At 39.4% G+C, this 13,018-nt stretch overlaps 1 protein-coding gene across 2 annotated transcripts in view; it reads left to right on the top strand.

The window, feature by feature from the left end:
* TRIM23 (tripartite motif containing 23) overlaps positions 1–13,018 on the top strand; it is a gene marked incomplete at both ends in the record, with an annotated part of 37,039 nt that overhangs the window by 7,252 nt on the left and 16,769 nt on the right. The window contains 5 exons of one of the 2 annotated variants that reach the window (XM_080701040.1): positions 467–629; positions 4,230–4,351; positions 6,964–7,242; positions 8,241–8,423; positions 10,292–10,507. In XM_080701040.1, coding sequence (XP_080557166.1) covers positions 467–629; positions 4,230–4,351; positions 6,964–7,242; positions 8,241–8,423; positions 10,292–10,507 — 963 coding nt within the window. The remainder of the gene's footprint in view (positions 1–466; positions 630–4,229; positions 4,352–6,963; positions 7,243–8,240; positions 8,424–10,291; positions 10,508–13,018) is intronic. The other variant, XM_080701041.1, reaches the window with a different exon arrangement.

The raw sequence follows: 13,018 nt of genomic DNA, 5'->3' as shown, positions 1-13,018 counted from the left end.
GCTTAACAACCCATCTTCAGAGCCAGGCGTGGTGGCTCACTTCTATAATCTCAGTACATAGGAGGCTGAAAATGGAGGATCACAGGTTTGAGGTTAGCCTTTGCAACTTATCGAGACCCTTTTGAAAATAAACCAAGGCTGGGGATGTACCTCTCGGAGATAGACTCCTGCCCCAGAGTTCAACCCTCAGTACCATGAAAGAACATTAGTAAAGTTGTGTATTGTTACAGATTTAGTTTTCAGAAGATAAAGATGATGTTAATTTACGACATTATCTTGATTCTTAAGCACTTGTTGCAGGGAGATTTCACAATGATAAGGTATTTTACAACTTAGACAATTTTCCCCCCATGGAGGAACAAAGTAACGAGGTTGATTCAGTATATTAGGTTAGTGTTTGTAAAACCTAAAATATTTGTGTTTTTAATAATGTTCACAGAGCATATGTTTTCATTCCAATTATTAGGTGCTGGAGTGTGGAGTTTGTGAAGATGTTTTTTCTTTGCAAGGAGACAAAGTTCCTCGCCTTCTCCTTTGTGGCCACACAGTTTGTCATGACTGTCTCACTCGCCTGCCTCTTCATGGAAGAGCAATACGTTGCCCTTTTGATCGACAAGTAACAGATCTAGGTAGGAGAACTTTTATATGGATTTAAGATTGAAAATTATTCATGTGCTGGGTGTGGTGGTACATACTTGTAATTCCAGTGCTTGGGAGGCTGAGACGGGAGGATTTGGGTTCGAGGCTAGCCTCAGCTACTTAGTGAGGCCCTTCACAACTCAGTGAGACCCTGTTTCAAAAAATAAAAAGACCAAAAAATAAGACAGGGGTATTGTTGCGCCCACCTCGACCAGCAAGGAAGACACAACACTCGGACTCTTCTTCATGCAGTTTATTCAGGAACCTTGAAAACAGACTTCTCTCCCTAGGGAAAGCCAGCCCTTAGCTTAAAAGGTCTCAATCCAGCCAACCCTGACATGCAATGTGGCAAATACCGATAGGTCCACACAAGCAAGAGCAGGCCTGATGATCAGCCTTAGCCAAATATGGAGGTGTTTACTAAAGAGAGAGCTTGCTAGAAGGCGGAAACCGGCGCCATCTTTGGGGTGCGGCGCCACGCGGTTCTCCACAGTTCCCCCTTTTTGTTTTACTATGCAGCAGGTGAGAGTAGAGGTCTGATCTCGGATGAAAACACATGGACATTGTACAAGTTCTCCCCTAGGTGCCATCCACCCAAGCGAGTACTAGACCTGTCTGATACCCTTTTCTCAGAGGCGGGATCTGGGGTATCAACCTGCATGCAATCAGACATGCTCTCCTCTGGGCCGCAAGATGCTGTCCCAGAGTGCAGTGCTTTGCCTCGCAACCTGAGCATCATATTCACTTTTTTAGTTTGGCTAACCACACCTGGGGGGACTGTCCTGCTTCAATGGCTGTGAAAGCTTGAACGATCATGGCTGCATTATGACTCTGTGTGACTCTGATCTTGCAAAGACACCACAAACATACCAGGGAGACAAGTATAAAAAGACCTGCCAAAGCCCCAATTCCCGCCCATTCTTTCAGATGGTCCATGGCGGAGGTTAACCATGATGACAGTCCCGAGGCGAGGGAAAGGTCCACCCGGGTAGAGTTCACATGTACCACTGCCAGCCTCAATTCCTTCAAGGCATCTTCAAATTCAAGCGACCAATTCTGTAAAAGGAACTTAGAGACTTAGACAAGTTTGCAGCTCTTTTATAATTGGCATATTGAACTGACATAACACACAATCCCTGCAATTTCCACTCACAGCCCAGCTGAGTCAACTGCCAAAGTGTATCCACTTGTTCTTGTACCAGATCAATGCGTTGATTAACAATCATTAATCCTCCCTTTATTTGAGCGTTAAGAGATGTCTGTAGATCCAGGGCGTGAGCCACAGTGGATGACAGATTATTTAAAGTGGAAGCAGTCTGGACTGAACTAGTCAGGACTGAACTGCAGATACTGTTGCTCCAACAGCCGCAAGAGAGATAGCAGCCACAATGGCAGTAGTGATACCAAAGTCCCTCCTGGGCCTGAACAGGGTCAGGATACTAGGCGCCTCCACAGGTACTGGCACATAACGAGGCATGCGAGTAACCACCGCTATAGGATGGGTGCTAGCATCCCAGCACAAAACATAAAAACACAAATTTTTAGTGCAATTTAATCTATTTTCTTCAACACTGCCATTGCTGACTATCCATACAAAAGGGGGCCATACACACACAGGAGTGGATGGAAAGGAAACATTCCTCCCTGAGGCCGCTAACTTAACCCCTTCTTCAAAATAACTTGATTGATTCCAGGAAAAACTGGCATTGCCCATACCCCCTCCATGTATCATGGCTAGGGGAGACAAATCTGAACAGCTACCATTGATTCCACACAATATCCAATTATCAAAGGGGTTTGATGAAAAAATTATAGTAGGATTCTGATACGTCCAATTATAGCCTGCAAAGGTCCTGTTATACATGGTGCCAATATAAGGCGAAAATGTAAAGAGATCTTTTACCGCCCATGCCACTTTGGGTGCCTGGCAACCCATCCAGGGAGGTACCTCATTAATGCGCTGTCCCACACAACGAGGCGCCCAACGTGGCTGCTTAGGTATACTGCTATTTCCTCGAGATCTTATGGCTGGCCACCATCCTGACAACCAGGTAGCATTAGCCTGCAATCTATTTTCTACTATAATAGGATCATCAAACCAAGCAGCAGTTTGATTATATAACATTATACAATTTCCTTCATCACTAAGATTTAAAACAAGCCTAAAACATAAGCTACCTTGCAAAAATATTGTCCTATTATTCTCTATAGGGCTAATCTGATTATCATAAGGCAAATAGGCCACACCTAGGCTTCTATTACTAGCAAAAAAGCGGGAAAATACTTGAGCATTATACATCACCGGCATCGGCTTTGGAAATACCGATAGGTCCACACAAGCAAGAGCAGGCCTGATGATCAGCCTTAGCCAAATATGGAGGTGTTTACTAAAGAGAGAGCTTGCTAGAAGGCGGAAACCGGCGCCATCTTTGGGGTGCGGCGCCACGCGGCTCTCCACAGGGTATAGCTTAGAGGAACAATGCCCCTGGGTTCCATCCTTAGTACTGCAAAAGAAATATATACATACATACATATAAATATATATATATTTGAAAGCACTTGTTTTAACATATATGATAAAAGTGATAAAATAGGATTTGTGAAGTTAAGTGATAGAAATAAATTGGACATAGTGGTGTATACCTGTAGTTCCTTACATAGGAGGCAGAGACAAGAGGACTGCAGGTGTCAGCCTAAGTTGTTCTTAGCAACTTAGCAAGACCTTCAGGAACTTAGGGAAACCTCCTTGAAAGAGCTTCTGGGGGGATTGCTACAATTAATCTTCAAGGACCCTATTTCAAAATAAGAATTTTTTTTAAAGGGCTGGGTATAGCTTGGAGGAAGAATGTCCTTGGGTTCAATATCTAGTATCAAAAAGTAAAAATAAATAAAAGTAGAATTTTAAGGTGTGTTTCTATTTGAAATGCTCAGGATTTCTTCTGGGTTTTTTTTTTGTTTTGTTTTGTTGTTTGTTTTTTTATTTTTTTGGTGGTACTGGGGGTGGAACCCAGGGGCTTTCTACCTCCAGGCTATACTCCTGGACCTATTTTATATTTTATTTGGAAACAGGGTCTCACTAAGTTGATGAGAGCCTCACTAACTAGCTGAGGCTGGCTTCAAACCTGTGCAATCCTCCTGTCTCAGGTTTTCAAGCACGGGGATTACAAGCGTGCGCCACCACGCCCGGCTTCTTCTGATTTTTCAAGAGAACACAACAAAGCAATTGTCCTGGTATGAACAGAAAATAGGGAAATTTTGAATTTTAAAATTTAGGCATTAATTACTGCCGGGCGTGGTGGCGCACGCTTGTAATCCCCGCGCTTGGGAGGCGGAGACAGGAGGATCGCGCAGGTTCGAAGCCAGCCGTGCTGGCGTAAGAGACCCTGTTTCAAAAATATAAAATAGGTCTGGGAGTATAGCCCGGAGGAAGAAGGGCTTCCAGGAACCCCAGTACCACCAAAAAAAAAAAAAAAAAAAAAAAAAAAAATTTAGGCATTAATTACTAAATATGTGGCTTAAGAATTGCTATTGAGGTATGAGGTAACATGATTAATGCTCCATTTGTTACATTTAGTTTTTGTTTATTCTAGGAGATTCAGGTGTCTGGGGATTGAAAAAAAATTTTGCTTTATTGGAGCTTTTAGAACGACTGCAGAATGGGCATATTGGTCAATATGGAGCTGCAGAAGAAGCAATTGGGATATCTGGAGAGGTACTGATTGAACTTGAAATGTTTGTTACAAGATGAATTTTTCTTTTTATTAAAATATTTGCCATTATTAGCACAATATTACCTCATTTTCTTTAGCAGGTAAGTTTCTTGAAACACAGCTTTTTATTACATTACATTTTTGAAGGCAACAATACTATTCCTAGTCGAATAAAAGTAAAAATGAAAATATTATTATTATTCTGAAATGGTTTTATATGAAAACTTTTCTCTTTATCATAATTCAGTTCTATCCAAGATAAAGTGAAAAAAAAAGGTATGGAAAAGAAAGATATATAAGCTACATTAAGCAAAGGATGCAAAAGTAAATTAGTCAACAGTAAAGTACAACTAAAGAAAGAGAACTTCCATAAAAGAGCTTCTGAGGGGATTACTTTTATTAAATATCTACAAGGAAAAGTTAAATTTTGTGTAGGTACACTCTCTTTATCCAGATAATAAGTGTTAAATATTGGGGGAAAATCCATTAATGATGTTAAGATACATTTGAAATACTTTAAGAATTATCTGTATATCATTTTTAATATAGGATGTTATGTTTTAGATTTAAAATGTCACTTGGAGAAGCTCCTATGTTAGACAGTACAACAGGACTGTAACCAATTGACTAGGTTTGAAGGTAGGATGTGGCTGGAGTGGATGGATCCCAGGGGCGAGGCCAGAGACTGTATATGTCCCGGGATGCTTCCTGTTTTGTTTTCTCTGCTCCTGCCTGCATGAGCAGAAGGCAATGTTTCCTTTTTCCCTAAGCCCTGCTGCCAAGCCATCCATCTCATCCTTCGATAAGCCTTCCTCTAAGTTGTGCTTGTCAGGTATTTTGTTCACAGTGAAGAAAAAGCAGACGGCCAGATGTGGTGGCACACGCCTGTAATCCCAGTACTTGGGGAGGCTGAGACAGGGGGATTGCAGGTTTGAGGACAGCCTCAGCAAGTAATGAGATTCTTATCAACCTAGCAAGACCCTGCTTCAAAATAAGAAATAAATTTGGGTGGTAGGGGTGGAGCTCAAAGGTAAAAGGATTCTAGGTTCAATCCCCTGTAATACCAAAGGGGAAAAACATTAGGGCTGGGGATATAGCTCCGAGGTAGAATGCCCCTGGGTTTCAATCCCTAATACCATAAAACCAAACTGAAGCAAACAAGCAAAAGAGACCCCAAACAAAAACCACACAGGGACATGGCTTTTTCAGACTTTTATGGATATAAGAATATTTATAGTAAATAACTGTTAATGAGCTGGATGTGGTGGCATACCCATATAATCCCAGGAGGATCACAGGTTGAAGGACAGCCTCAGCAACTTACTGAGGGCCTCAGGAATTTAGTGAGACCAAGTTTCAAAGTTAAAAAAAAAAAAAAAAAAAAAAGCTGGGCGTGGTGGCGCCTGCTTGTAATCCCAGCATTCGGGAGGCTGAGACAGGAGGATCAGGGTTTGAGGCCAGCCTTGGCTACTTAGTGAGGCCCTCCACAACTTAGTGAGACCCTGTTTTAAAATATAGGGTTGGGGGTGTAGCATGAAGGTAGAATGCCCCTGGGTTCCATCCCCAGTACCCTAAAACAAACAAGCAAAAACAAACAAAGGATGGGGGTCATGCGGGGGGCGGGGGGGGGGAGCTCAGAGCTAGACTGCCCCTGGGTTCAATCGCCAGTTCCAAAAAAACAAAAACTTGTGAATGATTTTGGTGATGGACATATTTCATATTAAGAAAAAATGATGATTTCTTTTAAAATGAATTTACACTTAAGTACTCTTTTCTAAGTTTTTGTGGTTTCTTCACATGTTATATCTTTTTATTTCAAAAGACATTAGAATATTAGCTAATATTGACTTTATAAATTGTTTTTCAGGCCTAGGAAACAGAAGATATGCATATGTTATGGTACATATACACATTTCTCATAATTGGAGCAAGTGATTTGGCTTTGGGTTCATTCTTTAATTTAATGTGATAATGAATGGACACTGTTGGTGTATTTTCTGTTTTTTATTTTTGGAAAATTTTTCTAAATTTCTTCCCTTCCAATTAGGCCTTTGAATATTCTATAAACTTTTGAAAGCATTCTTGATTATCTGAAATTTTAATTTTTATCCACTTGAAATTCTTTGTAGGAATTCATGCAAATGAGAAATAATAGTTAGAAACTTAGGTAGAGCAGAGGCAGTGGGGATGTATTTAATGTCAAATTTTTTTAGTCTCAAAATTAACACTTCTAACACATATTGACCGAATTCCTCAGAGGGCTGGGGGCTATAACTCAGTGTTAGACTGCTTTGGGGCCTCAAATTTATAACTTATGTTGGTAATCAATCTGGGAGATAGCGTCTTCCTTTTCAGTAAATGCAGTTTGATCTCATTGTTGTTTGAGGTTCTCAGAACCTGTACTGGTTTTGAGAGCCCCGTTTGTGAATCATTTTTGCTTTGCTTTTTCTTTGCTCACATAAACCCTACTTTACGTAATTGGCTTATTTTCCCTTTTAATATCAGATATAAAGTGTGGTAAGTTAAAAACTAAAGAGATTATGGGTTTTTATACTTGAAAATTTGTCATAATGATCGGATTCAGTTTTGAGGCATTTTTGATCTTGTTTTTTAGAGCATCATTCGCTGTGATGAGGATGAAGCTCACGTTGCATCTGTGTATTGCACTGTGTGTGCAACTCACTTGTGCTCGGAGTGCTCTCAAGTTACTCATTCTACAAAGACCTTAGCAAAGCACAGGCGAGTGCCTTTGGCTGATAAGCCTCATGAGAAAACCATGTGCTCGCAGCACCAGGTGCATGCCATTGAGTTTGTTTGCTTGGAAGAAGGCTGTCAAACTAGCCCACTCATGTGTTGTGTCTGCAAAGAATATGGAAAACACCAAGGTCATAAGGTATGAGTCTAAGTTGGATTACTAGAGCTAGTTTACCAGCCTGCTATTTGTTCTTACTGATCTTGTTTTTTTTGTGCTAAAAGAAGGATTGAAGCAGAATTAAGTGATGGATGAGTTGATATTGTGAAAAGAAAATGAGAAATTTAATTTCTGAATTTTATAAAAATTTATAGATACCTCATGATTCTTTCTTTACTGAAAGGCATCTTTCCAGCAAAACAAAAATTCTCTTTGTTGTATGCATGTTTTCATAATGTATTGTTTTTGTTGTTGTTGTTGTTTTTTTTTTTTTTTGCAGGGCTGGGGATGGAACCCAGGGGCACTCAACCTTTGAGCTACAACCCCTGCCCTATCTTTTTTTGTTTTGGTGGTCCTGGGGTTCCTGGAAACCCTTCTACCTCTGGGATATACTCCCAGACACCTATTTTTTATATTTTTATTTGGAAATAGGGTCTCTGAAGCCAGCGAGGCTGGCTTCGAACCTGCGCCATCCTGTCTCTGCCTCCCAAAGGCGGGGATTACAAGCATGCGCCACCACGCCTGGCCTGCCCTATCTTTTTAATTTGAAACAGGGTCTCACTAAGTTGTGGAGGGCCTCACTAAGTAGCTGAGGCTGTCTGTGAACTGCGATCCTCTGGTCTCAGCCTTCCGAAAGCTGGGATTACAAGTGTGCGCCACCACGCCTGGCTAATAATGCATTGTTTTGCAATATTTATGTCTATTGAACTATTTAGATACAATTTTAGGGATAGTGTCTTGGTTTCTAGCAATAAGTGAATTTCCAAATTTTAAGTTGTTTCTTTGTGGTTTAGTTCTCTGATGAAGGAGTGAAAATGAATTAATACTTCTTTACCTTATGCTGTACTTTTTTCTAAATGTGTTATGAAAGCCACTTGTATGTATCTGATGTTTTTGTATTAAAGAGGGGTTTAAGTACTTCTTTTATGTCATGAGTCAATACTGTGAATTCTCTTTTATAATTATGTTGTGTTTTGTAGCATTCAGTATTGGAACCAGAAGCAAACCAGATCCGAGCATCAATTTTAGATATGGCTCACTGCATACGGACCTTCACGGAGGAAATCTCCGATTATTCTAGAAAATTAATTGGAATTGTTCAGCACATTGAAGGAGGAGAACAAATAGTGGAAGATGGAATTGGAATGGCTCACACAGAACATGTATAGATTTTTTTGTTCCTTCTTTATTTCCTTATCCTTTTCATTCTCATTTGTCACCATCTAGTAATTATTGCACAAGTAAGATGTATCGCTACTGCATTAGTCACTGGAAATTAGTTTTTTTAAAAAGTCTTTGTCTTTATGGAACTTTTAATCCATTATGAAAGAGAGAGTTCAAGTATAATAACCATTTTTTTATGGTGAGTGGCGAAGTACAGGGTGCCTTGGCAGCATGTAGGAGGGCCAAAAATGAATATAGGTCAGTGAGGCTTCTTTAAAGGATGTGATGTCTAAACGAGATTTGATGAAATTCACTCAGGGAGAAGATAAGGGTGGAGAGTGAGTTTTCCTGGAGAGGGAAGACTACATTAAAATGCTTGGAAGTGAAGCTTAGAAATGTGGTAGTAGCTGGGCCTGGTGGCGCACGCTTGTAATCCCTGCACTTGGGAGGCAGAAGCAGGAGGATCACACAGGTTCGAAGCCAGCCGAGCTGGCTTAAGAGACCCTGTTTAAAAAAAAAAAAAAAAAAGGTCTGGGAGTGTAGCCCAGAGGTAGAAAGGCTTCCAGGAACCCCAGTACCACCAAAAAAAAAAAAAAAAAAAAAAAAAAGTTCACTATGTTTGGAGCTTTGAGGGCATGGCAAGAAGAGAAAGAAAGGTTGGAGTGTTAAAGGTCAAATTATCCAGGCTCTCAATTGCCCTTTTAAAGAGTTCAGAGCAGTAATGAGCCATTGAAGAACTGACATAGGAATGAGATAATCAGGTTCACATTACAAAGATTGATTTTTAAATGTAGAAAATGGATTGAGGATACAAGATAGGAAGTAGGGAGACCTAGTAGGACATTGTTGTTATTTTTTGCTGGTACTGGAGATTTAACCTAGGAGCATTTTACATCTGTGTTCTACCCCTAGCTCCACTTTATTTTTCATTTTAAAATAGGATTTTAGTAAGTTGTGAGATCTCTCTTAAGTTACTGAGGCTGGTCTTGAACCTAGAATCCTCCTGACTCAGCCTACCAAGTACTGGGATTATAGGTGTGCGCCATTATGCCCAGCTGTGATTAATTATTAATATTGATTTGACAGGTAACTTGGGTAGTCTAGCAGACAAATTAGAAGGCTATCAATGAGGTGAGAAATGATAATGCTTGAACAAGTTTATTGGACATGGAGGTGATGAGGCATGATCAGATTCTGGATTGATTTTGAGGGCAGCAGAATTTGCTGAGAGACTAGTGATACATTAAAGAGAGGTGTTAAGGATGACTCCTATTTTCTTTCTTTGGCTTCAACAACCTGCAGGATGGAATTACCATTTTCTGAGATGGAGGTCATTAGTTTTGGGGTGGGGGGTGACTGGAGATTAGGTATTCCATCTTGTTTGAGATGTCATTTATAAACATATATTCAAAGTCTGTAGTTGAAGGAAAAGATCTAATATGGAGATTTAAGTTATGGAATTTTTAGGGTATTTAATACCATGAATTAGATGGCAATAAAATGGTAAATAAATGACAATTTGATACCAAATAGTATTTTAATACTATTTAATAGATGGTATTTGAATTCTCAGGTGTGATGGCTTGTGCTAGTAATCTCAGTACTTGGGAGGCTGAAACAGGGGGAGTGCAGGTTCACGATCGGCCTCAGTAATTCAGTGAGGCCCTCTAGAACTTAGCAAGACCCTGTTTTAAAATAAAAAAGAAAATAGAGCTTGAGTTGTAGCTCAGAGGTACAGTGCTCCCAAGTTCAATCCCCATTACCACAAAAATAAGAAATAAATAAGTAAATGAATAAATAAATTTTCAGTATTTTACATATATTTGTGAGGGTTGCAGTTGTTTAAAACTTATTTTTGTTTCTTTAGGTACCAGGTACTGCAGAGAATGCCCGATCATGTGTTCGGGCTTATTTTTCTGATTTACACGAAACTCTTTGTCGTCAGGAAGAAATGGCTCTAAGTGTTGTTGATGCTCATGTTCGTGAAAAACTGATTTGGCTCAGGCAGCAACAAGAAGATATGACAATTTTGTTGTCCCAGGTTTCAACTGCCTGCCTCCATTGTGAAAAGACTTTGCAGCAGGTAGGTGGTTTAAATGTGGGAAGGGCAAAGTTGTAAAGTTAAGTAATTATCAGAGATAAGTAGTTCTCTATTGTGTTAATATAGTGAATTTAGGGTCTGTTGCTTGCATTAACATAGTTCTTAGGATGTGGTCTCCAGTTGTTTCACCAACCGTATCAGTATCCAATCCTTCATATATTCTCCCTATCACAAAGCCATGGATACTAGAAACTCACTTTTGGTTATTATTGTTATTAATTAATTTTTTTTTCAGTACTGGGGATTGGGCCCAGAGGCATTCTACCTCTGAGGTATGCCCCCAGCCCTGTCTATATGTTATTCTTAATTTTGAAACAGGATCTCAATACGTTGCAGAGGGCCTCACAAGTTGCTGAGCTTGGTGGGAATCTGTGATCCTCTTGTCTCAGCCTCCCAGGTACGGGGATTACAAGCGTGCGCCGCCGTGCCCGGCTTCTTGTCACTCTTCAGTCATTCCAAGCTCCTTTACTCTTCTTTGCAAAGCACATACCATTCTTTCTGCTTGAAGAGCTTAGATCTCTGTTTTCTGCTAGTGGAAATTCTCTTTCCTTCTTTAGGGTCCAGCTCAAATCTTTGCTCTTTCAAGTTTTCTCTTCCTTAGTGTTTTTGGAAGTGCCTCCCTGGAATGTAGTAACCTACTTCTCTTCTAATGTAGTGGTTCATAAAACTTCAGTGTTATAGCAAAACTCTGTTTTGTGATGGGTGAGATATAATAAACAATTTGTTTCCCAGTCTGCAGATACTTTATTATTTATTTATTTATTTTTATATTTTTGAAGATTTAAAGAAGTCTATTAGAAAGATAGAAATACAGAAAATAGAAATATAGCCCCATGCCAGAATGGCATGGGGGGGGTGACTCGAAATGAATACACCCAATATTTTATTTTTTAAATGAATGAGATGTAAGGTTATTTTAACAAAAATATTAGTCTTACACATTGCTATTTTAGAACTGCTTTGATACGTGGGAGATATGAGGATAATTACTGCTCTAAGAATTTCAGAAAAGCTGCAGTCTATCTTGTTTTAAGTCATGTGCTGCTAATGATATTGTTGGTTTTACATCACTGTTATTGAGCTTTTTCTCATTAAATATCTGATAATACTTACATGAGTGTGGCCATCGGGTAACCTCATCAGGCTTGAGTTGTTTGTTCGAATGGCACTAAATGCAATAATTAATGTGTATGCCATTTTTAGATTGCCTTTTCGCTTTAATCTGACTTTTCTGTCATCTGCTTTGTGGTGCTGGGGCTGTAACTATAAACCACATAATGTGTGTTGCCAGCTAGCTCCATGTTAGGCCCTGCCAACGAGGATACTGAGGGGAAGCCTGAAGATAGGAGGTAGATTTCTGTGGGTTTCCTTTGGTTGGGGTTCCTGTGAATGTACTCCTTACATGAGGGAACTGAATTTCTCAGCAGTCCAAGTTTTAGCTCCATGCGCTTCCCTCCTAGTTTCTAAGTTTTAATAAATTTAACTTTATTTCTTTATTCCCCTAGCAACGTGTGTATTAGCTGTTTCCTATAGCTGCTGCCTCTATGGTGCCTACGCTTTCCACTTATCTACGTAATAACTGCATCTAGTTGGTTGTTCTTTATATTAAATTCTTTCTTTGCAAATAACTGGGTGGTTTATATCATATGATTTGACCCTGATGGTACAGTAGGCATATTTGTCATAAAGGCTGAGTTTATCTTGTTTGTATCTCTAAATTTTTTGTAGATAGAACTTAATAAATATTTGTCCCACTCATGACGGATAATCAAACTACACAGCAAAGTTAGAGTGAAATCATATCCTAAAGGATATTTACTTGACTACTTAAAAGTATTATATGTATAATTTATGAAAAAGTATGTTTATGTTTACTTAAATACTTAATACTATTTTAGAGTTTTGGAAGTGTTGTGTGAAAATGACTGGTAATTGTTATGAGATATTATTTCATTACCTTAATGTTAATGAAATTCAGGTCTTCTAGTCATTTTTTTCTTTTTTTTTTTTGGTGGTACTGGGGGTGGAACCCAGGGGATTTCTACCTCCGGGCTATACTCCCAGACCTATTTTATGCTTTATTTGGAAACAGGGTCTCACTAAGTTGCTGAGAGCCTCACTAAGTAGGTGAGGCTGGCTTCGAACCTGTGGGATCCTCCTGTCTCAGCCTCCCAAGCGCGGGGATTACAAGCGTGCGCCACCACGCCCTGCTTCTAGTCATTTTTTAGATATCCCATTAGTTTTTTCTTTTAATTTATAATTGACATATAACAGTAGTACATAATTATGTGTTACAGTGTATTGTTTTGATGTATACATTGTGAATGAGCACATTAGGGAAATTAGTATACTCATCACCTCAGACATTTATAACTTTTTGTGGTAAGAATATTTAAAAATCCTCTCCTAGTTGTTTTGAAGTATAAATACAAGTGGCGCGTCTCTAATCTGTGAATCCAAAATCCAAAATGCTCTGAAATCTGAAACTTTTAA

Source organism: Muscardinus avellanarius (genome assembly GCF_963383645.1).
Source record: "Muscardinus avellanarius genome assembly, chromosome: 1".
Classification (NCBI taxonomy): Eukaryota; Metazoa; Chordata; class Mammalia; order Rodentia; family Gliridae; genus Muscardinus; species Muscardinus avellanarius.
Note: the sequence above shows the minus strand (reverse complement) of the source record. Positions and strands in the feature narration are given on the sequence as shown.